This window comes from Anabrus simplex, chromosome 1 (genome assembly GCF_040414725.1).
Source record: "Anabrus simplex isolate iqAnaSimp1 chromosome 1, ASM4041472v1, whole genome shotgun sequence".
Taxonomy (NCBI): domain Eukaryota; kingdom Metazoa; phylum Arthropoda; class Insecta; order Orthoptera; family Tettigoniidae; genus Anabrus; species Anabrus simplex.
Window position 1 is genome coordinate 34,505,234 of NC_090265.1, and position 24,540 is coordinate 34,529,773.

The following is a 24,540-nucleotide window of genomic DNA, read 5'->3' on the forward strand; positions in this document are numbered from 1 at the left end:
ATATAAATTACAGAGATCCTGAAAGTGAAATGTCCGCTCTCACGTGTGCATTTATAGGTTCTTCTCCAACTGTCATAGACATTTTGTTGAAACATGGGGCTGAAGTGACTAAGCTGGAAGAAGTGGCAGATATGAGTAGTGGTGCTCATTATAGTCTTATGAAGATAATAGCTAAATGGAATAGGAAGAAAGTTAGCAAAGCTCCATCCATTCATATGCTGGCGAAGCAAGGCAATTATGAGTCCTTAAAAGCATTACTAGACGAGGGAGCTTACGTCGATGCAAAAGACCACAACGATGAAACGGCCCTTCATGTTGCTGCCAAGAGAGGACACGCAAACTGCATTGACCTTTTGCTTGATAGAGACGCTGAGATGTACACTAAGAACAGGAGAGGGTGGACTGCTTTGCATATTGCAGCTGAACATGGTCATAAAAACGTTCTGCAGTCGTTTATAGATAGAGGGGCAAATATCAATGTCAAAGCTAAACACGACAGCACCCCGCTGCACCTTGCTGCTCGTTACGAGAGAGTGCCGTGTTTAGTGTTGTTGCTGGATAAAGGTGCGAATGTTAACTTCGTGGACAACGCTGGCCTGACACCACTCCATTTTGCCATATCACGGGGTAACAAAACTTCTGTCAGGTTGTTGTTGGATAGAGGAGCCAATATATTTGCAGTGGCTAATCATAAAATTATGGCACTCGACCTTGCAGCAATGGGAAAATCTGACATTTTTTCTGTGTGTCTTCCTGAAGATGTGAACGAGGTTCGTCCAGGTGGTGTAACAATCTTGCATGTTGCAGCTGGGCGAAACTCGGACAATATGAAATTAGTCTTAGAAAAAGGTGCAGACGTGAATGTTAAGACAGATGGCAAAGGACTCACGCCGTTACATCTAGCTGCCGCCAGAGGACATGAGAAATCTGTGGAACTTCTCCTTGAATACAAAGCAGATGTCAATGCTATGAGTTTTAATGGTGGCACACCCTTACATTACAGTGCTGGCCAAGGCAGGAGTGGGTGTGTGAAAGTGCTGCTACAAAATGGAGCTGTAGTAAACAAGACCATTGATAAACAAAAAACACCTTTACATTTAGCTGTGGGTATCGGGAGCTACGAGTGTGTGCGTCTTTTAGTCGATTACGGTTGTGAAATAGATGCTCAAGATATACAAGGTATAACACCGTTGCATCAGTCTCTCTTATCGAGCCATTTGAATTGTGCTGAATTGTTGATAGAAAATGGAGCAGATGTGTTCAAATCCACTCCGGATAATCCTGCTCCATTAGCCGTGGCTGCAACAAAAGGTGTGGAATATTTCAAGGCCTTTCTTGACAAAATAGATTGTGAAGATGTTGATCGACATGGAACATCTGCTTTGCACATTGCTGCTGGAATAGATGATGAGTGTTTGAAGATAGTTTTGGAGCGGAGTAAAGATGTAAATAAATCTGATGATGAAGGATATACACCCTTGCATTTAGCTGCTCGTGAAGGGTTAGTAGAGAGTTCAAAGTTGTTACTGGATTTGGGAGCAGATGTACATAAGAAATCTAACTTGGGCTGGTCTCCATTGCACTGTAGTATGTATGGTCATAGTGCTGAAATTGCAAAACTTCTGCTTCAGAAAGGAGCCGATGCCAACAGTTGTGATAATCTGCAGGCGACGCCTCTACATATCGCAGCACTTCAAGGAGATGTGGACTGCGTGCAAGTTCTCTTGGACCATGGTGCAGATGTTAATGCATGCAATAATCAGAACATTACCGTGCTTATGAAAGCAGCTAGGAAAGGTCATTTTGGTTGTGTCAGCTTGTTATTGCAGCATGATGCTCGATTGTGGGCTTCAAACTGACCTAAAACTAAGTGATGTTCCTTACTGTTGTGTTTGCGTGTGAAGTATTTGTGCTTATTGAACTGGAGTTCTGAATCAGTATTCTGTAAAAGACATGGCACCTGTTATGAAAGTACAAGTATTCTTCAGAATGTAAATGAGATTAGTAATATAGGTAAGTTTTCCTGAAAATGGGTATTATTGTGTGTTATACTTTTAATGAATTTGTACTGTCCTGAAATAAGACTGCTTAGTAAATATTTTTATAGTGATAGTTGATTTTCATTACAGTGAACATTATGATATTGCTGTTAGCATTAGTAACAGGTGTATGCATAAGTTTTTGCCAGGGTTTGTGGTGAAGAAAACTTGTAATTTTCAAGGGAATTTTTTTTTTTTTTTCCAAAATATTGGCCATCGGCTTCACTTTTTGCCCATCTTTCAGGTAGGCCTATGCCAGAAGAAGTGCTTGTCTTTTCCGGCAAACCATTCGTCGAGCCATTTTCCAACTTCCTCTAAATTGCTGAGGTGCTGCTCTGCAAGCACGTGCTCTGTTGATGCTAAGAGGTGATAGTCAGATGGCGCCAGGTCAGGGTAGTACGGTGGGTGTGGAAGGATGTCCAATCCAAGCGATTTCAAGGTTTCTTTCACTGGTTTTACTGTGTGAGATGGCGCATTGTCGTGTAACACAATCACTTGGCCATGTCTTCTGGCCCATTCCAGTCGTCTTGCGCGTGATTTAAATTAATCATTTGTTATCGATATAGGCAGTTATTTGTGGAACTAAAGGAAATGGCAGCAAAAATTGGCTTATGGGTAAATGGTAAAAAGACACATTACATGGTTGTACAGAAACCGAATCATGAGGCAGTTGACAGACTGCCTTTGAAGATCACTAAATATATATTTAAAATAGTAAAGGAGTTTAAATTCCTTGGTGTATTATTCGATGAGCAAAACCGAAGGCAACAGGAACACCAAGCTAGAATTAAGAAAGCCTATAAGGCATTTTACTTTATGAGCCCTATATTAGGCTCCAAGTTTTTAACAACGAATGCAAAAATGATGATCTACAATACAATCATTCTGTTCTTCTGTATTGTTCCGAGACATGGAGTATAACCAAGAAAGAGCAGCAGCAGTTGCAAGTCTTTGAGAATAACATACATACATACATACTTACATTATCATTATAGACTGTTATGCCTTTCAGCGTTCAGTCTGCAAGCCTCTGTGAATTTACTAAACGTCGCCACAATCCTCGATTTGCAACTAGTGTTGTGGCCTCATTTAGTTCTATACCTCTTATCTTTAAATCGTTAGAAACAGAGTCTAACCATCGTCGTCTTGGTCTACCTCTACTTCTCTTACCCTCCACAGCAGAGTCCATTATTCTCCTAGGTAACCTATCCTCCTCCATTCGCCTCACATGACCCCACCACCGAAGCCGGTTTATGCGTACAGCTTCATCCATCGAGTTCATTCCTAAATTAGCCATTATTTCTTCATTCCGAGTGGCCTCCTGCCATTGTTCCCACCTGTTTGTACCAGCAATCATTCTTGCTACTTTCATGTCTGTTACTTCTAACTTATGAATAAGATATCCTGAGTCCACCCAGCTTTCGCTCCCTTAAAGCAAAGTTGGTCTGAAAACAGACCGATGTAAAGATAGTTTCGTCTGGGAGCTGACTTCCTTCTTACAGAATACAGTCGATCGCAGCTGCGAGATCACTGCATTAGCTTTACAGCACCTTGATTCAATCTCAGTTACTATATTACCATCCTGGGAGAACACACAACCTAAATACTTGAAATTATCGACCTGTTCTAGCTTTGTATCACCAATCTGACATTCAATTCTGTTGAATTTCTTACCTACTGACATCAATTTAGACTTCGAGAGGCTAATTTTCATACCATACTCATTGCACCTATTTTCAAGTTCCACGATATTAGACTGTAGGCTTTCGGCACAATCTGACATTAAGACCAAGTCGTCAGCATAGGCCAGACTGCTTACTACATTTCCACCTAATTGAATCCCTCGCAGATTCGATCCTATCTCTCAAAGCTGGCAGAAAAGATCTAATTATGAGATTTGCACCCTCTCTCAACAACACACTATGATGGGTGTGATAGAATCCAATAGACTGTGCTGGGCTGGACATGTACTGAGGATGCAAGATAACAGAGCACCAGTAGATCTATACAAGGGATCTCTTAATGGGAAAAGACCTTCAGGAGGACCCTGAAGCAGATGGAAGAAGGAGATCAACGAGGTACGCCAGACCCTCCAAATTGATAACTGGGAAGAGCAGGCTCAATATCTAAGACGATGGAAGAGGATTGTGAAATCGGCACGGGAACTTCACGTCCCTCAGAAGCGTACGAAGTGAGTGTATTTTTCGGCGATAGTGTTGTGCATTAACGGTTTTGCCAGGCTTCAAGAATCTTCACACTTTTGTGGTCTACCAGAGAGGGCACTGTCTTTCACATTAAAATCACATGTTCACCATATGTTTCTACCAGCAAACGATGACTTTTCACAGCCTTTTTCTTTTGATTAAGTAAGAAAAGCAATGCGTGCCGCAAATGTTCTTTCACAGGCACAAATTTTGACGTGATCACTGAACGATACAACACAGATGCTAGTGTTTGGCGGGTTCAACTTGTGTGTTTTGGTAGGTTAATATCAGACGAACGAACTGATGTACGTGCCAAATTCGTACGCTGCGTACTGTCCGTTGGTGCTACCTCTTAGTGAAACTGGAAAAGACTTACGCATACCCCTGGTATGTGCCTGCCACCAAAGACCCAAACCTCAATTTTGACGAAGATAAGAACAAGTATGAGGACTCCTCGAGTTTAAGTGCACCCCACCAGGCAGCGCTAGGGTGGGCAAGCTCCTCAGTACCGATCAGTTTTTCTTAGGAATGATGCCAGAGGAAACGTATTACTCCGTAACTGATAAGTATATAAGCTGTCTTTTTTTTTTAAAGAGAGAGATCACAATTAAAATATCATGGCAGGATACAATGGGAAAATATCATACATGGAAATAAGAGCTACGGCCTTCATCACATGTTGTGGAAAGCACAGGTTACTGAAGTGTACATATACAGATAAATAGCACATAACTCCCAGCATATTAAAACAAACACCCATGAACTATTTAAACGTAATACTCTACTTCTGAACTCGGTTTGTCTGTTACTGGACTTACGAAGCTTGCGTGAAGATTTGGCGGGTGTTCAAAATTGTTAATTTCGCCAGATTGCCTTCATTCTGAAGAAAAATCGGCACTTTAGATAATGATAAACAAGTCTGGGGATTATATCCATAACATGTTGAAGACAACAGGCAGCTCCTGAAGGATCAACTGAATTTTTTTTTTTCTGTGGAATCGATACAATCAAAAAATATTTTGCTCTACATCGATTTTGAGTTCAGTATTCCATTAATTACTTTCTCTGCCTGGAAAAGAATGTCACATACACTTTTCAAAGGACGTTTTAAAAACACTTCATTGTTACTTGGACCATAGTCTTTTATTTTGGTGAGAACTGAAAATTTACTTTGATTGTTCTCACATAGAGAATGGGCAAAGAACGAACACTTAATAAATTTAGAAGAGAGATTAACAATATACCCAGCCAAATGGTACAATAAACACTTCTCAACCGAAGAGTTTCGAATTGCGCTATCAAATTCAGGTACAGAACTTTCCCAATCTTCAATATTTACTGCATCTTGAACCAGAAATTTTTGCTTAATGGAAGTTTCCACTGATTTCCACTGTCTTCTAATGCATTTCCACATTCCGGGCTAACATACGCATCTGACTAACATAAGAGATCAAGATCAGCTCCTATTTAGGTTTGTAATTTACTCCAACATTTAAAGCACGCTTTATAGGGACGTAGACAGATAGAAGTACATGCAAATGAAGGAAATCTATTATCAATGGATCACCTGAACTGAAGTGAGGCATAGCAAAGAAAATTCAACTTATTCACTGAAATATCTTTCACAGTAACATTTCACGCACTTTTCTATAGCCATCTTGCTGGAACTACTGGAGCACATGTTGATATAATCGCTTGCAGTGCTTGCAGTGGCAGGACCACAAACTGTCATGTTATAATGGCCAAGTTCTCACACTTGGTCTTATATTCGTCATGCCCCGATGTAACCACCACCTGAAACACAGTGTCATCAGAACATTGTCCTGCGAGAAATCTCTTTAGATAGAGGGGAAGTCGCTGGGCATGATGTTGGGGCTATATGGGAGCTGGTCAAAGATGTCCTACCTGAATTGCTGTAGAAAGGCTGTGTGTACCTCACTGTATGCAGCAATAACATTATACCTGCACTCATCACCAGATGTTTAATTCCAGGCTTGCATCAGTGTCTTACTTTCATAATGTGTGTACATCCGTTATGTGACCCCCTCTCAGACTGATTCTTATGGTTCCGTCAGCTTCCGCTTTGAAAGCTAGCGATGTACCATGTATGGTGAGCCATCTGGTGATGAATGATCGTTCCACTTACACTTCTGTTACTAACGTCTAAATTCAAACTTTCATTCTGGGAGAAGTCTTCCTCGTGAACAGTCGAGATTTTCTTCTGAAGACGTGGAGCGGAGTCCTCTGTGAAACGTAAAAAATTTCACCTGATTTTCTTAACAAAGCGTGGGCCCAAAAAGCCTATATCAGGTCTGTTATTATTATTTGTATCAATTTAGGAAGGCTCGGCTTGTGCCGGTAACATAATGGGCTGACTCTGCCTAAGCAAGGAGTCACCCTCTTGATTATGAAACTACAGGTACATATATGTACAAATATTTACAACAGAAATAATTACAACATATACATTTATACAATAAATACAAACAACTTCAGACTTCTTATGTCCCCGTTTTGGGAATCTGTTCTTAAGTATTACTGAAACTGCGGCCTGGAACTTCATGCTGTTTGGCGTGAGTCAGGGGAAAAGTCGTTCCTAGGAATTTTCTCACAATGTGGCAAGTGCTCAGGAGGGTGGCTTTCTGTAGTTCTACGTATGTGTGATGATGCAGGTTTAATGCGGCCAGAGAGCTGTGCAAGCATTTTGGAATAACACCGGTACATGATATTACTATTGGAACTGTGGTGACTGATTCTAGTTTCCACAGGCGTTGTATTTCTATTGCCAGTTCTGTGTATTTTGATATCTTTGTGGCTATTGTTGTTTGCAGATTGGAGGTATTTGGACAAGCAATTTCTATAAGGGATGCGGATCTTTTTGATTTATTGATTAGAATAATATCTGGCCTATTGTTGCTGAGCGTGACATCGGTTACGACTTCTCGGTCACATAGTAGTTTATATGAAGAGTTTTCGAGAATGGGTGGAGGTGTATATTTCCAATATGCAGTTGATGACTGAAGAAATCCACATTTTAAAGAAAGTTTCAGGTGAATGATTTTTGCTACCTGATCATGTCGGTGCTTGTAACCGGTGTTGGCCAAGTGTGGGCGACCAGAGATGACGTGCTGTATGCTCTCTGTAGTTCTGGAACAGCGGCGGCAGTTGTCTGAGACAACTGTTGGATCCTTCATGATAAATCTACAATAGTTCCGTGTAGCAATTACTTGATCTTGGGTGGCCAGAACAAATCCTTCTGTTTCTGGGAAAAGACCGGAGTAGGTCAGCCAAGCGTGCGACGCAGGTTTGTTGATATGAGGCTGATCCAGTTCATGGGGGTATTTCCCGTGAAGAGGTTTTTGCTTCCACATGGCCATATTCATCTCTTTTGTAGGTGGGGTAGAAACAGGCATTTCTGGCGACGACAGATTGAGAGGTGTATAGTTTATATCAGCTCTGCAAACAGCATGATGAAGACACGATGTATCAGCTCTCGAGTGGAAATATTCTCTTAGACTTGATATCAGATTGCTATGTAAATTGACAATGGACAAGAAGCCCCTACCACCTTCTGATCTCGGGAGTGTAAAACGTTCGGTTGCAGATTTAGGATGGTGCATATGGTACCGGGTGTGGTGTGGTTTGTCAATGTGGGGTGCTAATAAATATTATGTTCATACCAATGGCAAAAAGGACGAAAATCTTAGCATACATAATAATAGGATGGTCGACCCACAACATCAAAGATCGTCAAAAGGTAATCATTAGGACACCATAACGCTAAAGGCAAACAAATGTTATTTCACTGGTGGTGACTTGTCGGACCACGGAAAGGCATGCGCTTAATGCCTCGTTGGGTCAAACCTAGTATATCAGACTTATTATTCATCAATCAGCAGAGCCAGTGGACGCCACGGCGGGCTAACCGAGAGGGGTGTCCGTGGTAAGTACAATGTTTCAAAAAAAAAAAGGTAAAGAGTGAGAGAGAACGTACAACAAACCAAATGTAAGAAAGGAGAATGGATTTAAAATAAGTTGTATTTAAACTTCAAATGACTAGAATAGGCAGTGTATAACAAGCAAAGAAGGGGAATTACAAAGTTTTAACAAGGGCTCAGCCCGTTTGACAACCAAAATACAATCAAGAATAATAATAATAATAATTAAGAATTCTTGGGAATAACGATTATGATTTTCAAGAAAAGCCCAAGACCAGAGTTCGACAGAAAAAACCAGAATCAGCCCCTATATAAGTTCACAACCTTTTTTTTAAAACACTTTGGTTAAGAAATAAAGCCACTAAATATTTGAAAAATAATGATTTAAGGCCACCCTTACAATCTTCATTTAAAACCCAAAGGAGGTCAAGAGAGTTATAGCACGTCGGGAGACAAAAATTTTTACAACTCAATACCGGAAAAGAAGAAAAGGAAAGAAAAAGGAAGCAGAGTGAGAAGGGAAGAAGGGAGGGAAAAAAAGGGGGGGGGGATCCTTCCAGGCTGCTTAAACGCTATCACGTTGGCAATGTAAGCGACCACTCGGGTCTGTAAAAAAGTTCAGGATGTGACAACACTTCTATCACTTGTCCAAGCACAGTTTATTTTGGCGTATGAGATAGATAAAGGTATCAGTCAGAAGGACTTAGTTAGAATGGAGACCATGAAGCCACTAAATAATTTTACATTCAAAGTTCAAATCTTGATATAGACCACGAAAGATATAAAAGGTTGTAACATTTTGCTCACCCAGTCTGTTGGTAAACAATGCAACTATTCACAAATAAAAGTAGGTAAAACGTCTCAACGGGCCAGCCGTTAGCGAACAGTTCCGCTCTCTCCACTCGTGTTGTTTTCCAACTCAATGTCTGACCGCGGAAACTAAGGAATAGCTTGCTTATATAGGTGGTGAACAGATTCGAGAAGTTACTCAATGAAAAATACGTTAGTGAACAGCTGGGCGAGCAAGCAGATGAATGCGACAGAAGGCAGAAGGTAAGATGTAGTAGAGCGGTCGTAACATATTCCCACCACTCGGCGAATCCGAAGGATGGGGGAGATGACGATGATGATCCAGAGGCGGAGAAGAAATTCCCATGGTGACCACGGAAGATACCATCGCCGGAACTCGTAGAACGATGAAGCAGAAACGGAAAGCAAAAACCAAACAGGCATAAGCAGCGAAATAAAAAGAAGAAAGGGAAAAAGGGATGGGATGGGATGGGATAGAGAGATAAAGAAGGGAAAAAAAGAGGTATAAAGTAAAAAGGAAGAGAAAAGTGATATGGAGTGAAATAGAGAATTACAAAAATATACATATATACATTAATAAAAAAGTAGTGGCCTTAATATATATATATATATATATATAGAGAGAGAGAGAGAGAGAGAGAGAGAGATGCAATAAAAATAAATGTTCTAGAACAATATATGTAATTTAAAGTAAAGTTTCCCATATTAGAAATCAAAAATGGAATATAAAACCCCCAAAATTTATATATGGGAGAGTCAGACATAGGGCGAGGGTGAGTGGAGAGAGCAGAACTGAGTGAGCAAAAGGAAAGGGAAAAAAATACAAGTATAGAAAACTCAAAATGGACAAATGAAAGAAGATAAAAAACCTAACCAAAAGGAACAACAAAGGCAGCCTGGAAGAAATCTCTATCCCTAACCCTCAGGAACAGAAGGAGGAAAAAATTTCTTCATCTGAGAAAAATGAGCCTTTTTAACATCAGTAGGAGTGTCAAGGGAATGGAGGAGGGCAGTGGTCGGAGAGGGAAAAGAGAGGATACGGAAAGGGCCAATCCAGCGAGGGGAGAGCTTTGCAGATAAATTTTGAGAAGTAGAACTAATGGGGTGGTTCTTTAATAATACAAAATCAGAAACTTGAGAAGATGGAGAACGGACTCGGGAATTACAAGCCTTACGGTGAAGATCTCTGGCGTGAAGAAGTTGTTGAAGGGCGTGATTCAGTTGAGTATCAGTAAGAAGATGAGAGGGGGTATCCAATAATGAGGATAAATTCCAAGATAAAGAAAGGGGTGTGTGTAACTCTCTGCCAAGAAACAACTTGGCAGGAGTAAAAGAGGTAGAATAATTAATAGTAGCATTTAATGCCAAAACAAAATGGGGGAGTTCGGAATCCCAAGACTTATGGTCAGTAGAATGAAAAATAGAGGTAAAAACTTTCTTGATACCGTGAGAGAAACAAAAATTATAAAAGGCCTTAGAAGTAAAAATAGAGGCATTATCGGAAATTAATACTTTAAGAAGACCAATGATAGGAAAAATCTGAGTGGATAATAAATTAATAATTATTTGGGAAGAAATATTTCGTAACGGACGAACAATAAGGAACTTTGAAAAACCATCGAGCAAAGTGAATATATAAGCATTTGCTTTTGAAGATTTAACTAATGGGCCAACAATATCAATATAGAATTTTTCAGCGGAATAAGTGGCAGGAGAAGCGGCATAGGTACCATGGGGTTGGTGGTTGAGTGGCTTATGTTTTTTGACAAGAATCACATAAACGAACCCAAGAATATATGTCTTTTCTCATTTGTGGCCAAAAAAATAAAGAGGCAAGATGAGCATAAGTTTTGGCCATTCCAAAGTGGCCCCCAACAGGGGAACCATGGAAATACTGAAAAATCATAGGACGTAAATTTGAAGGAAGAACGAGGCGAGAAATAGCACGTGGAGTAGGTTTAAAAATAAGGAGATGATTCTGCAAACGAAAAGGACCAGAGTAATTTGGAAGAGAAAGGTCTTGAATCAGCTGTTGACAATACGGATCTTGTTTTTGATGGTCTACACAGGACTGAAAAGAGAGGGGAAAATTTGTAAGGGATGAAATAGAGGTAATAGCATTAACAGGCAAAGAATCAATTTCAGGTTCATGGGATTGATTATCTTCAAAAAGGCGGGATAAAGCATCAGCAACTGAATTATGGAAACCCGATACAAACTTGAGCGAAAATTTAAAGCGATATAACCAAAGGAGCCAACGACCAGTACGGCCTATTTTAGGAGCATTATGAAGCAACCAGGATAATGCTTGATTGTCGGTATGTACTACACATTCCCGATGGTCCAAGTATTCGGCAAAATGTTCAATAGCCAGAAGAAGTCCCAGAGCTTCTCTTTCGTAGGCAGAATATTTTCGTTCTGCAGGAGATAAAAGACGACTAAAATAGGCAATGGGTAAGGTTTGGCCATTACAAGTTTGTTGTAAGACAGCACCAAGAGCGACATCAGAGGCATCAGTTGAGAGTGCAAAGGGGAGGGAAAAATCGGGGATTTGCAAGAGAGGGGCATGAGAAAGTTTTGATTTTAAGGTATCAAAAGCAATTTGTTGAGAATTAGTCCAATGAAATTTAATGCCTTTTCTTTTAAGGAGATTTAATGGTTCTGAAATTTGAGAGAAATTAGGAATGTATTTGGCATAAAAGCCCACCATGCCTAAAAAGGAGCGCAATTGTTTCAAATTCTGAGGAGGGGGAATTTTATGAATGGCGGAAACACGGTCAGGATCAACAGCGACACCCTGTGAGCTGAGGATATGACCAAGAAATTTAATAAATGTTTGAGCGACAAGAACCTTGGAAGGGTTAACAGTCAAGCCAACGGAACGAAGACGTGTAACAACTTCACGGACATGCAGTAAGTGAGATTCAAAATCAGGAGAATAAACAAGGATATCGTCAATAAAAGGAAATAAATATTTGTACTTAAGATCAGAAAATAAAGAATCAACAAAACGCTGCATGATCTGGGATCCAAGATTTAACCCAAAAGGAACTTTTTTGAACTGATATAAACCATTAGGCGTAATGAACGCAGTGTAGCGAGAGCTAATGTCATCAAGGGGAATCTGATTGTAAGCGGTGTTGAAGTCAAAAATAGTAAAATAATGAGAATTAGAAAAATGTTGAAAAGCGGATTGTAATTTAGGCATCGGATAGTCATCATACAATATACGGGAGTTCAATTTTCTATAATCCACAAAAAATCGAAAGGAGCCATCAGGTTTATTAACAATGAAGGCAGAAGAAGCGTAATTGGAGGATGAAGGAACGATAGTGTCATCACGAAGCATTTTATCAATTAATTCATTAAGAATCTTCATCCTAGGAGGGCTAAGAAAATACGGAGAAAAACGAACCGGAGTAGTGTCAGTCAGATCGATATGGGCAGTGAAGTTCTTAACAGTCCCTAAGTTAGGGGTGATCACATCAGAAAATTCCTGGAGGAGAGACTGTATCTGATCAGAATAAAGGGAATTAATTGTGAGGGAGGAAGACTGATGGAAAAAGGGATAATCAAAGGAATTTACCAACGGAACAGATTTGGATGAAAAATGAAAAGAAACCTGGGAATGAACGGAATCAAGAATGAGACCAGTGTGAGAAAAAAAATCAAAACCTAAAATGAGAGGAGACGATAAATGTTCAACCACAAGAAAAGTAAAAGGCCAGGAAAAATATTGCATTTTAATGTTTAAAGATATAGTGCCAAGGACATGAAGGGGTTGGTTTGATGCGGAAATACATTGCCGAGAAGATGGAGTATACTGCAAATGAGGAAAATTGGCTATTAATGATTCAAAAAATGGCAAACTAATAAGGGATACGGCAGCACCTGAATCTAAAAGAGCAACCGATGGCAAATTATTCACAGTTATCAACAAATGAGAAGTACATGGAAGAAAAGAAGCATTATATATACTAGAAGAAAACTGAGGAACATTTTCAGCAGGAGAAAAAGTAGATGAAGGCAGGTTTTCCCCAATAATACGACGACTGCCTAACGACGTGGGTGGAAGGCGTTTCCCGAAAGTGAGGCAGTACAATACTTAGAAATATGTCCCTGACCTTTACAACGAAAGCATGTTATAGTTGAACGATTTGTTGATGGAGAAGGGGAGACGGAAGGCGAAGGTAACGAAATAGGTAAGGGAGGGGTACGATACCAGGTGGGGGAATAGATGAATAATATGAAAGATCTCCTAAGGAATTAATGACATGAGATTGAGCCAAATTATATAACTGAAGCATGGTAGTGGGGGGGGTTAAGTGCATCAAGGAGCTGACGAAAGGAAGGAGCAGCATAAAAACGGACAATTGAAATTAATTCAGAAGTATTATAAGCAATGTTCAATACATCACTATAGGTAGTAATAGAATCAAGATAGTCATGTGTAGATTCAGTAGGTAGTTGGTGGCGACGGACAAACTCAGTACTTAATTTGTAACGAATCTCATATGGCAAAAAATAATTATGTATTATAGTCCGTAAGTGAAACCATGAAGAAAAATTAGACATATTATCAAGCCAAAATTTTGAAAAGAAACCAGTAGTTTTAGCCGACAAAAGACCGATTAATTGAGGAAAGGAAGCAAGTGTAATATTTAAAAATTTTCTCACAGAGAAAAGCCAAATGGTCAAGCTGCGAGGATCAGTAGCCTGTAGCTGAGGTACAAGAAGCAATGACTGCTTAACTATCTGAATATTAAGTGCACTGTCAACAGAAGTAAGATGAGGGGAGGAAGAAAAATGGGATGGTGGAGACGGAAACATTGCATGTTGAGCAACGACTGGAGGAGATTTTATGTCATCAGAAGAATGCATTAATGAATCAGAAGAAGGAGAGAAAGAAATCAAGTCCCCGACAGGAGGGTTCGGTAAGGACAAATTATGATATGAAGGAAGTGGTGAAGTTAGAACTGTCACCCAGAGGAAAGTTATCCGAAAAACATGCCATAACGATAAGTAAAAGAAAAACAGAGCGTATAATTAATAGAAAAGATTGTCTGCTACCATTTGTGGTGTGGTTTGTCAATGTGGGGTACTAATAAATATTATGTTCATACCAATGGCAAAAAGGACGAAAATCTTAGCATACATAATAATAGGATGGTCGACCCACAACATCAAAGATCGTCAAAAGGTAATCATTAGGACACCATAACGCTAAAGGCAAACAAATATTATTTCACTGGTGGTGACTTGTCGGACCACGGAAAGGCATGCGCTTAATGCCTCGTTGGGTCAAACCTAGTATATCAGACTTATTATTCATCAATCAGCAGAGCCAGTGGACGCCACGGCGGGCTAACCGAGAGGGGTGTCCGTGGTAAGTACAATGTTTCAAAAAAAAAAGGTAAAGAGTGAGAGAGAACGTACAACAAACCAAATGTAAGAAAGGAGAATGGATTTAAAATAAGTTGTATTTAAACTTCAAATGACTAGAATAGGCAGTGTATAACAAGCAAAGAAGGGGAATTACAAAGTTTTAACAAGGGCTCAGCCCGTTTGACAACCAAAATACAATCAAGAATAATAATAATAATTAAGAATTCTTGGGAATAACGATTATGATTTTCAAGAAAAGCCCAAGACCAGAGTTCGACAGAAAAAAAAACAGAATCAGCACCTATATAAGTACACAACCTTTTTTTTAAAACACTTTGGTTAAGAAATAAAGCCACTAAATATTTGAAAAATAATGATTTAAGGCCACCCTTACAATCTTCATTTAAAACCCAAAGGAGGGCAAGAGAGTTATAGCACGTCAGGAGACAAAAATTTTTACAACTCAATACCGGAAAAGAAGAAAGGGAAAGAAAAAGGAAGCAGAGTGAGAAGGGAAGAAGGGAGAGAAAAAAGGGGGGGGGGTCCTTCCAGGCTGCTTAAACGCTATCACGTTGGCAATGTAAGCGACCACTCGGGTCTGTAAAAAAGTTCAGGATGTGGCAACACTTCTATCACTTGTCCAAGCACAGTTTATTTTGGCGTATGAGATAGATAAAGGTATCAGTCTGAAGGACTTAGAATGGAGACCATGAAGCCACTAAATAATTTAACATTCAAAGTTCAAATCTTGATATAGACCACGAAAGATATAAAAGGTTGTAACATTTTGCTCACCCAGTCTGTTGGTAAACAATGCAGCTATTCACAAATAAAAGTAGGTAAAACGTCTCAACGGGCCAGCCGTTAGCGAACAGTTCCGCTCTCTCCACTCGTGTTGTTTTCCAACACAATGTCTGACCGCGGAAACTAAGGAATAGCTTGCTTATATAGGTGGTGAACAGATTCGAGAAGTTACTCGATGAAAAATACGTAGGTGTGACGTCACAACGAGGAAGCAGCAACAGTGCCGGAGAACAGGCCAGTTAGTGAACAGCTGGGCGAGCAAGCAGATGAATGCGACAGAAGGCAGAAGGTAAGATGTAGTAGAGCGGCCGTAACACGGGTGAGTGAAACTGCTGTTTTCATTTGTAACTGCTGAAGTTCTGTTTGGGTCCATTTTATGATACCAAAGGAGTATGTGAGCAGTGGTACGGCATACGTATTGACTGCTTTGGTAAGATGTTTAGCTGTCAGTTTTGATGATAGGACCTTGTTGAGACGTGTAATATATTGCAGCGTGACATTTCTCTTAATGTCGGCATGTTTCATACGAGTGCTCTGATGAAAACCGAGGTATTTGTACATTTCTTCTTCCTCCAGCTGTTGTATGGATTCGTCGCTTAAACTCGAAGGTGTCCCTCGTGCTGAGTAGGATCCTCTGATGACAGTTTGGGTTCTGCACTTGTCCAATCCAAACCGCATGCCTATATTTGAAGAAAACGTCTTGGTAATTGAGAAGAGATGTTGGAGATGGGGTTTGGTAGAGGCATACAGCTTAATGTCATCCATATAGAGTAGGTGGCTGATTTCGAATAGTTCTTCTCGCTTATTCTTAATGCTAAATCCATACCCACTTGTGTTCAGTATGTAGGATAGTGGATTTAATGCCATGCAGAACCATAATGGACTCAGTCCCCTTGGAAGATCCTTCGTCGTATTGGTATGGGTCTTGTTGCAACACTGCAGTTTCTTAGAGAAACGTGAAGTGAGATGTTCCAGTCTGCCATTACCGTCTTCAGGAAGTGAATGATTGAGGGGTCAACTTTATATAGTTCCAGAACATGTATGAGCCAAGTGTGAGGTACTGAATCAAAGGCCTTTTGGTAGTCAATGAAGCACGTGTATAGGTTCCTGGATTTATGGTGTGCTTGTTCCAGGACCACAGTGTCGATAATCAGTTGCTCCTTTTGCTCCTTGGCAATGATGTGGTTTTCCTCGCAGTGTTTCAGAATTCTGTTGGCTATTATAGATGTAAATATATAGAGTAGATAGACATGTTATAGGCCGATACTTCGCTGGATTTTACAGATTTTCATCCTTTGGTTTCAGATATGTGATGCCAGTGCACAGGAAAGCTGGGAATGTTGCTGGGTTATCTAAACATTTCTGGAAATGTTGAGTCAGAAGGAAATGAGTATTATTATTATTATTATTATTATTATTATTATTATTATTATTATGAATGCGAACCATCATACTGTTTGTTGTGGCCATAGTATTACTCATGAACTGAGGACCAATACCCTTTTCAGGAATAACAAAATTGTGTAATACATAAATAGAATTTACAATAGAAATTGCAAGATCAGTGTTGGTTTCAGCTAGTTTGTGCAAATTCTCCATTTAGCACTCTTGATCCCAAAAGCACTTTCTATGCATTTTCTTGCTCTTGATAGACAGTAATTCAACACTAGTAGTTCATCATGTAAGTTACGTCTGGGGGAATGGTCTCATCAAACACGGCACAAGAGGATACAGTTTGTCACCTGCGAGGACAAATAGAACCTTGTATAGCGTATCTGGCAATTCCGTATGATCAGGCACATTCAAAATTACAGCTCTAATTTTTGAAACCATGAAGATGTCCTGAATGTACCTCCATCACTCTGACAGCCTGCAGCATCCATATCAACTGCAGTCAGTATCAGCTACAGCACTATTGAAAAATACCGTTTGTAAGTGTAGAATAAGGAGCCAGTCATAGACGGACGTTTGAATTGGCATTTGTTGAAAGGGCAGATGTCACGTTTCTTTGGTTTTTTTACTTTTGCACTGATTATGAAACTAGATGGGTAGATACACCATTGTATGTTGAAAAGGCAGTATAACCTTACTTCTAAATTCATTTAAAATACAACTGTGTTTTCAGTATTGTACCAGGAAAAGTTGCTTTTAAAGAGCATGAGGTCTTTCGGAGGGGTGCCTAGTCCTTAGGAGAAGGTACAGAGAGGGAGGATCGCAAGGCAAAATAAGATATCTTTCTTTCCTTTATTCAATCTCTGGAAGGTCACCCTATTATATCGCCGAATCATAGATATTTACTAGAAAATAAATCCCAATTTCAACAACATAATATTGAAAAATCAAGTTGATCAAGTAAAATTCAACTGAATAATGTCTTTCTCAATCAGTTATGTCCATCATAACTTTCATGGCATAAATTATTAATAAAGCATGTTGTAAGTAAATAAGAAATCCTAAAGTCTTTTCTATTGGCACTTGCGATTTCAGATTACGCTTTCTACATAAATTAACCCATTTATGCCCAGCAGGTCGTTTGCGACCCACCCGAAAGAAAAAATTCTGCCGAGCGTATTTTTTGTTGTTTCGCGTTGATAGCGCATTTAGTGTGTGTAGTAAGATTGCCCGCACTGCCGTATCTTGGTTGGAGCAGTTTTCCCGCCAAAACGCAGATGCTGCACGGCAGCTAGTTGAGTCATGGTGGAACCTGCATCGCGCTCTCGCCGTTATTGGTAAGTAGAGTGGTAAAAATTTTAAATTGTAGTGTTCAGTGTGTTGATGTTGTTTGGGGATATCTGACGCATCTTTAGATGCCTTTACTATTTCAATATGTCAATTCGTTCTAACAATACACCATGAATAACATAGTGTGGGTCGCAAACGACCCGCTGGGCACAAACCACAGAACAATAGTACTTTAGTGCATTTTTGCATTTAGATGGTTACAACACAAGGGATTGGCGGAAAATGTTCTAAATTAGTGTTTTTGAAACAATATCCACTATTCGGAGCACATTTAAGTCGTCCATTCATTAACTAATTAGCAAATTACAGTTTTTAAATACTTATTTCGTCTTTTACAGGCGAAAAAATTTAACTACTGCTGAAATTCTGTCAGAGCTTGAGGTATTGACTGCCAGCGATATTCCTGGAACATTAGTGGATGTTTTTTTATCACTCCACCGGATATAAGACTATTCGGGCGACGAAGATGATTGCTACAATCCAAACAAAATGAGTGGGTCACAACTAGAGACTGAAGCACAAGACTATTTATCAAGGTGCAAAAGCTAACAAAAAATGCTCTAAAGTTGTTGACTTAGCGGAAAGCGTTGTTTTGAAATTCTGCGATGTTTTATCTAAGTTTTACCCCAGTGTATGCTTCTCTTTTTACTGCGATACATTTTTTTTACTTGCTCAAAGTTGTTGTCGGAGTTAAAAAGGAGGAATGCGATGCACTGGCACGGTTTGGGCTAACCGGATGGAAGGCTGCCATTGCCAGACAAAAAGAAGACGAGGAATAAAAAAGAAAGGGGATACTTTGAAAGTGCAGTTGACAAAGAAGATCAAATAGTGGCTGTGACATGGAAAGACAACAACGTTGTGAACATCCTGTCAAACGAGCATGGCGTAGAACCTGTTGAAGAAGCTGGGCGGTACTCATTCGCACAGAAAAAAAACCGTGAATATACCTCAGCCACATTTTGTTTCTAAGTACAACAAGAACATGGGAGGAGTAGAACAAACGGACAATGTATCTACTTTCCGCATCAGCATAAGAGGCAAAATATGGTATATGCCAATTCTGCTCTGGCTTCTAGACGTTGTGATGAGCAATGCTTGGATTTTGTCGAAATCTCACGGCATGAAGCTTGACGCCTTGGCTTTCCGACGATTCACTGTGACCAGCTTGTTAGAGAAGTATGGAACCCCTCCTCGCAATGTTAACACGTGTGCACCAGTGACTGAAGCCCTGCAGGAAAGCCACGGTAGTCATCTTCTGGTGGACAATCAGGCCCGGCGACGTCGCGTCTGCAAAAGTAAAACTGTCCGAGCATGCCAAAGATGTGCTGTTGCCTTACACCATTATTGTTTTGGAGAATTCCACAAGAAGTAAAGTGCACTGTGTAAATGAGAACGTGTTTTTAGCTTCGTAGCTTAAAATTTTGACTAATTCAGTTTTTTTATGCAAGACAAAATGTTTTATAATAATGATCCCAAAGCCTGTTGTGCCATTTCAGTACTGAGTATTCGAAGGAATGTGTAAGACTGACTAGGAAACTCGACTGATAGTCTATTTTATATTATTAATGGTAATGTTATATTTTGATACTCTTTACATTTGTAGGAGAGATTCATTTTTATGGCATTTAGTAAAGAGCAACTTCTTATTAACATTTTCTATGTGCTTTATAATACTTGCCTCTGTAGTAGATATGTCATTTTCATTTTTCACTAATAATGAGTCATAAAATACACCAGTTGTTCTTCTTTTATCATTAAAAATATACCATGATGAACCCAAACATGTAAATAGCCAAAGCCCATGTTGAAGATATGCCCCTGGGGTCCATGCCCAGTGGGTCGTTTACGACCCATGCTATAATTTTTAAACAACAACAACAACAAATATTTTAAAAACAATTTTCGGGGCGTTTTTGGATATAAATAAACTGATTCCAGTAGTCAAAACCATAAAATTCGAAAAAAAAATTCTTGGGCATAAATGGGTTAAATAAAGTAAATTTGGTAATTCCTTCTTGTGAACACATCAAACTCAAATATGGAACACTTGAAATTAAATCTGATCTTCTAGTATAAAGTTCTGAGTATTGTCCTTTTTTTTTTTTTTAAATTATTGTACACTTTACGTAAATGTTATAAATTGAGAGTTTATGTTACACTTCCACTATGAATGAAGCACTCAATTGATATTTTAAAGTTCCAATAAGTGAGAAAATACGACATTACAAGAGCACACAGTTATTTGAAGGTCTATCTTTACTTTAAGAGTTGTAAAGCGTTAATTTTCCAAGCTTATGATATGTTAAGTAAGTGAGCTTTTAATGTTCTTTGTCAGTAATGACACTGTTTATACAAGTTCTGTTCAAAGTCAGAATTATATTTTTGAATGGAAAAAGCACTGATATCACCTGACATACACCTTCTTGTTGAGCTCGAACAGTTGAATACTGCTCTGCAAGCAGCAATCTGGAATTCAGCTAACAGCAAATGCCACGATGTTCCATAGTATCATGTCCCTGGAACTGTCCCTAGTAGTACCAAGTCCCCGTTGATCTGCATCAAATCTCCGTCGATCTACGTTGATCTCCGTCGTCTCGAGTCAGGATTTCTCATGTTACTAAAAGAGTGGCTTTAACACGAGGAAGTCCAACTGACTAGGTTGAAAATGTGCACCATTTGATTTTGCACTGTTAGAACTGATTATCACTGTATCATAAATAATCACCATTCACTGGATGAGAAGTACGTCGGAGCACTGTCTATCATCGTAAATTACGATAATGAGAAAATACAATTCCCTGCACAGTTCATCTTGACACTTACTGCATACTGTTCGTATTGTCAAAAAAACCTTTAATGCGAAGCACAGTTTATCGTGGCTCACTTTCACAGCAAATAAATAAATAAATAAATCAATAAATAGCTCTCTCTCTCTCTCTCTCTCTCTCCCTCTCGTAATATCTCATAATGTTCCTTCTCACTATCACAGTTCTACAAGTATTCATGTATGAGTCCTACACTTCACAATATCAGTGAATTACAAAGTTCATTATACAGTCTATCCACACGGGTTGTTTTAAATGGTACAGTCTGTTATGACGATACGCGAACAGTCTTTCGGCACAAATTAAAATGTTTTAGGCTTTGACAATACTCAAAATAGTTAGCGTGTTGCAACCTACACTCGTGATATTCTAAGTTGAAACAGTCCAAGACCATTACAATGTAAAGTAGCCATGGTAACTTCAAGTTTTTATGGTTATTCACACGAAAATTAAGATATTTGTCAAGTTCAAATATTGGTGAAATATTACAAGTCTTATGACTTTGATGTTATACACACGTTAATTTCCGAAGTTTGAATGTCTGACGAATTGCAAGTCCAACAGTTTATAAGTTACTCACTGGTATTCACAGAAACTAAGTGTCAACTTGCCATCGAAATTATATAAGTATTACGATGTCCGGCAGTATGAATACCGAGTATGATTCGTCACGTGCAGCATGACATGCGAGCCAGCTGTGTAGAATGCGAACTGAATTGCTATGGTCTGGTCCGCTGCTTATATTCCATACGACCCAAGGTTGCTTACCACGTCACTGGGGGAAGTGTGATTCCTTTCTCGCTTATATCTTTTGAATGCCATGATGGATTTTGTTGAAATTGACATATGTTTACGTTCAGAACACGAGCTACACAATGATGTATGTCTCATTTCCGTAACTTTATCGGCTAAAATGTTAGACATTTTCCTTCCAGTACATTCGAGAGAAAGGCGCACAACATGTGGCAATGGCGTCACCCGCAGGTTCATTGCTCGTGACGTGTCCAGCTGCCGCGAGGAGCTTCGCATCACGCTCGCACAAGATGTCGGGCATACAAACGCATATTATCGCCGTCCATTTTCCATATATTCTGGCAATTATAAAACAATGTACAGGGCTGGAACAGTTCCTGGTACAGTATTTTGTTAAATGTCCTGGACATCTGTCCTTTTAACAAATTTCTTGTTTGGCTGAGTTGGCACTACATATTATTGATTGTACTTAATTATTGTGCTCAGTGGTATTGCATTGTTGTGGATTGTAAGCATTGGAAATAATCATTCAGAATCATGTGTTCTTCAGGTGAAGGTGGGTGGTCTCCCAGAGGAAAAAGGAAAGCCAATCCTCAAACATATAAGAGAAATATAAAAGAAGCTAGACTGGAAGGAGAAGCTTACACAAGCTAATATGGAAAGAAAATAGAGGCCAAAACAGCTAGATATGGATACATTCAAAATTGGCCTAAGAGGAGATGCAGAACTATCAAATAAGGTAAGTTATCCCTATGGGAATCAACATCTATATCATCTGATGGCCAGGCAGGCATCAATTTTTGGTAATCAGACAAAGTCTCCCATAGTGCATTGGTACTGCCAGTGGTTCAAAGTAGTCTACGCAGTGGCTTCCACAGTATGCACTAGCCATGCAACTTGGTGGATGTGCTATTTACCAACTAATGAGCCCAACTTAGCACACTGGGGTGAAACGCTGGCATCCAGGAATGAGTTAGCTGGAAAATTTATAATGTCCAATAACGGACCATTTATATTGGTATTATAAATTTACTTATTCGGGACAAATATTTCAGGTTCCCTATGGGAATCAACATCTATATCATTGTCTGAATCATGATTGTAACTTTTAATTAGTTAATTATTCTTACCCTCTTTTCTATTTTCAGTCAAGCGTGTCAAATCCATGTGGAAAACACTGCAGGACTCTTTTAGTCAGGAAATCAACAAAATTGAAAGCAAAGATCTGGTGTTAGTGGAGACGAGCTGACTACTAGCTCTTGGTATTTCTTTCAGCTGATGAATTCCCTACATGATATGATATCAGAAGCTAGAAGTTGCAGTCTAGGAGTTTTTCCTTTTGACCACTCCTTGTCTGCAGAAATAGCAAATGAAGTAGTCCTTAGAACTCAAGAAGCCTTCTTCAGAGACATCACTCCAGGGAGAGATGCCTTCTGATGTGTCATCAGTAAGCACTCAAGGTATCTCTAGAGAAAAGAGAAAAGGTTCAAGCCCTGACATTGACACAGTCATGACTAAAAAGGAAACATTGATAGCAATAGAAAAGCAAAAATAGGAATTTCTTCAGAAATATATGGCCTAAGAAAAGGATGAGGACTTTGTGTTTCTAAAAATTTGCTGCCTCTTCCTTGTTCTTGCAATCTTTTAGTGCGTTCGAAATTTCATGAAATAATTTGCAGCAGAATCGATGGATTGGAGAGGCAGCCCAATTTCTTTGCTCGAAAATCAGCCAAAGGAACTAATCTTTCTGTCGACGATTACAAAGGGGTGTGTTTAAATCCCAGTGTTCAGTCAGTTGATATACACAATTCTTTGTAGTTATGTAATGGATACTGTAAGAAACTAATACTTTTCGTGCTCGAATTTCTTAATTTGTTTTTGCTGTTTCACCTTGGTATTTGGCACTTTATTATTTTTAAACTATTTAAATATTTTTCAATATTGTGAGTGAAATATCTGTGTGTAACTTCTCAGTTGATTAAAGATGATGGAAAATTACCAAATAATTATTTCCAGCAGATTTCTATTACATTTTCTGTTTATAAATTACTATAAGAGTTTGCAGTTTTTATTACTCGCCCCAGGGTAATAACAGGTTATTCTTCTGGTGATATTGGCCTCCTGAAATTAGTTTCTTCTCTGTGAAGATGTCTCTCCAGCTTTCCCAGCAGAAAATCAAATCTCTCTTCAGTCATTTGTAGGTAGTTAAAAAAATTATTGTATTTCCAAACATCATGGTAGAGATGATTAATTTTGCCACAAATGCCTCTAGACTGGTTAAATTTATGAACCCTTGTACACTACCGGTCAAATTTTTCGATCACCAATCACAACTATGGATTTGTGGTTAAAACGGAGATGTAGTTTTAAATAATCTATCATTGGCCTGTTCTGATAATAAAACAAGCATAAACATGTAAAAACTCTGTTGTGTATTTGACCGGTTCTCTGCGTGGAGGGTCCGCTGATGAGTAACCACAACAACACTGACGTGTCTTTACCCAAGACGTGTCCACTCGAATAGGCCTCATTCCTTCAGCTGTCTGTGTAGCAAGCAGTTCACATTAGTTTTCAGTACACTGTGTGCAGCTAGCAGTATGTTTGTGTATCTGAGCAGGTGCATACCATATTACCTCCAAATGGGACGGAAGCAGGAGATTGGAACTGAAAAACGTGCTGTAATTGTAGCTCTGCATCACGAAGGATATTCTAGTAGGACAGTAGCAACAAAAGTTGGCATAGCCCAATCTACAGTGGTGTATACATTGCAGCAGTTCAAGCAAACCGGTGCCAATGCAAGTGTTTCGCGATCTGGAAGACCCCATGTAACATCATACAGGGAAGATCAGTTCATATGTGTACGGAGTAAACGTCAGAGGACTCGTACGGCACCTGAAATTCGCAAGGAAGTCGATAATATACGAGCTGCTCCAATCTCTGTCTCAACAGTGCAACACCATCTTTGTGAACGAGGTTTAAAGGGGTGCATAGCGGCCAAAAAACCTTTATTATAGACACAAAATAAGGTGAAAAAATTGCA

At 39.3% G+C, this 24,540-nt stretch overlaps 1 protein-coding gene across 1 annotated transcript; it reads left to right on the forward strand.

The window, feature by feature from the left end:
• Positions 1–304: 304 nt before the first annotated feature.
• Positions 305–23,444, forward strand: LOC137497013 (ankyrin-1-like). The gene is made up of 3 exons (XM_068225423.1): positions 305–2,013; positions 22,051–22,239; positions 22,649–23,444. The coding sequence occupies exon 1, from the start codon at positions 375–377 to the stop codon at positions 1,857–1,859; it is 1,485 nt and encodes a 494-aa protein (XP_068081524.1). The 5' UTR covers positions 305–374; the 3' UTR covers positions 1,860–2,013; positions 22,051–22,239; positions 22,649–23,444.
• The last annotated feature ends 1,096 nt before the right edge of the window (positions 23,445–24,540 follow it).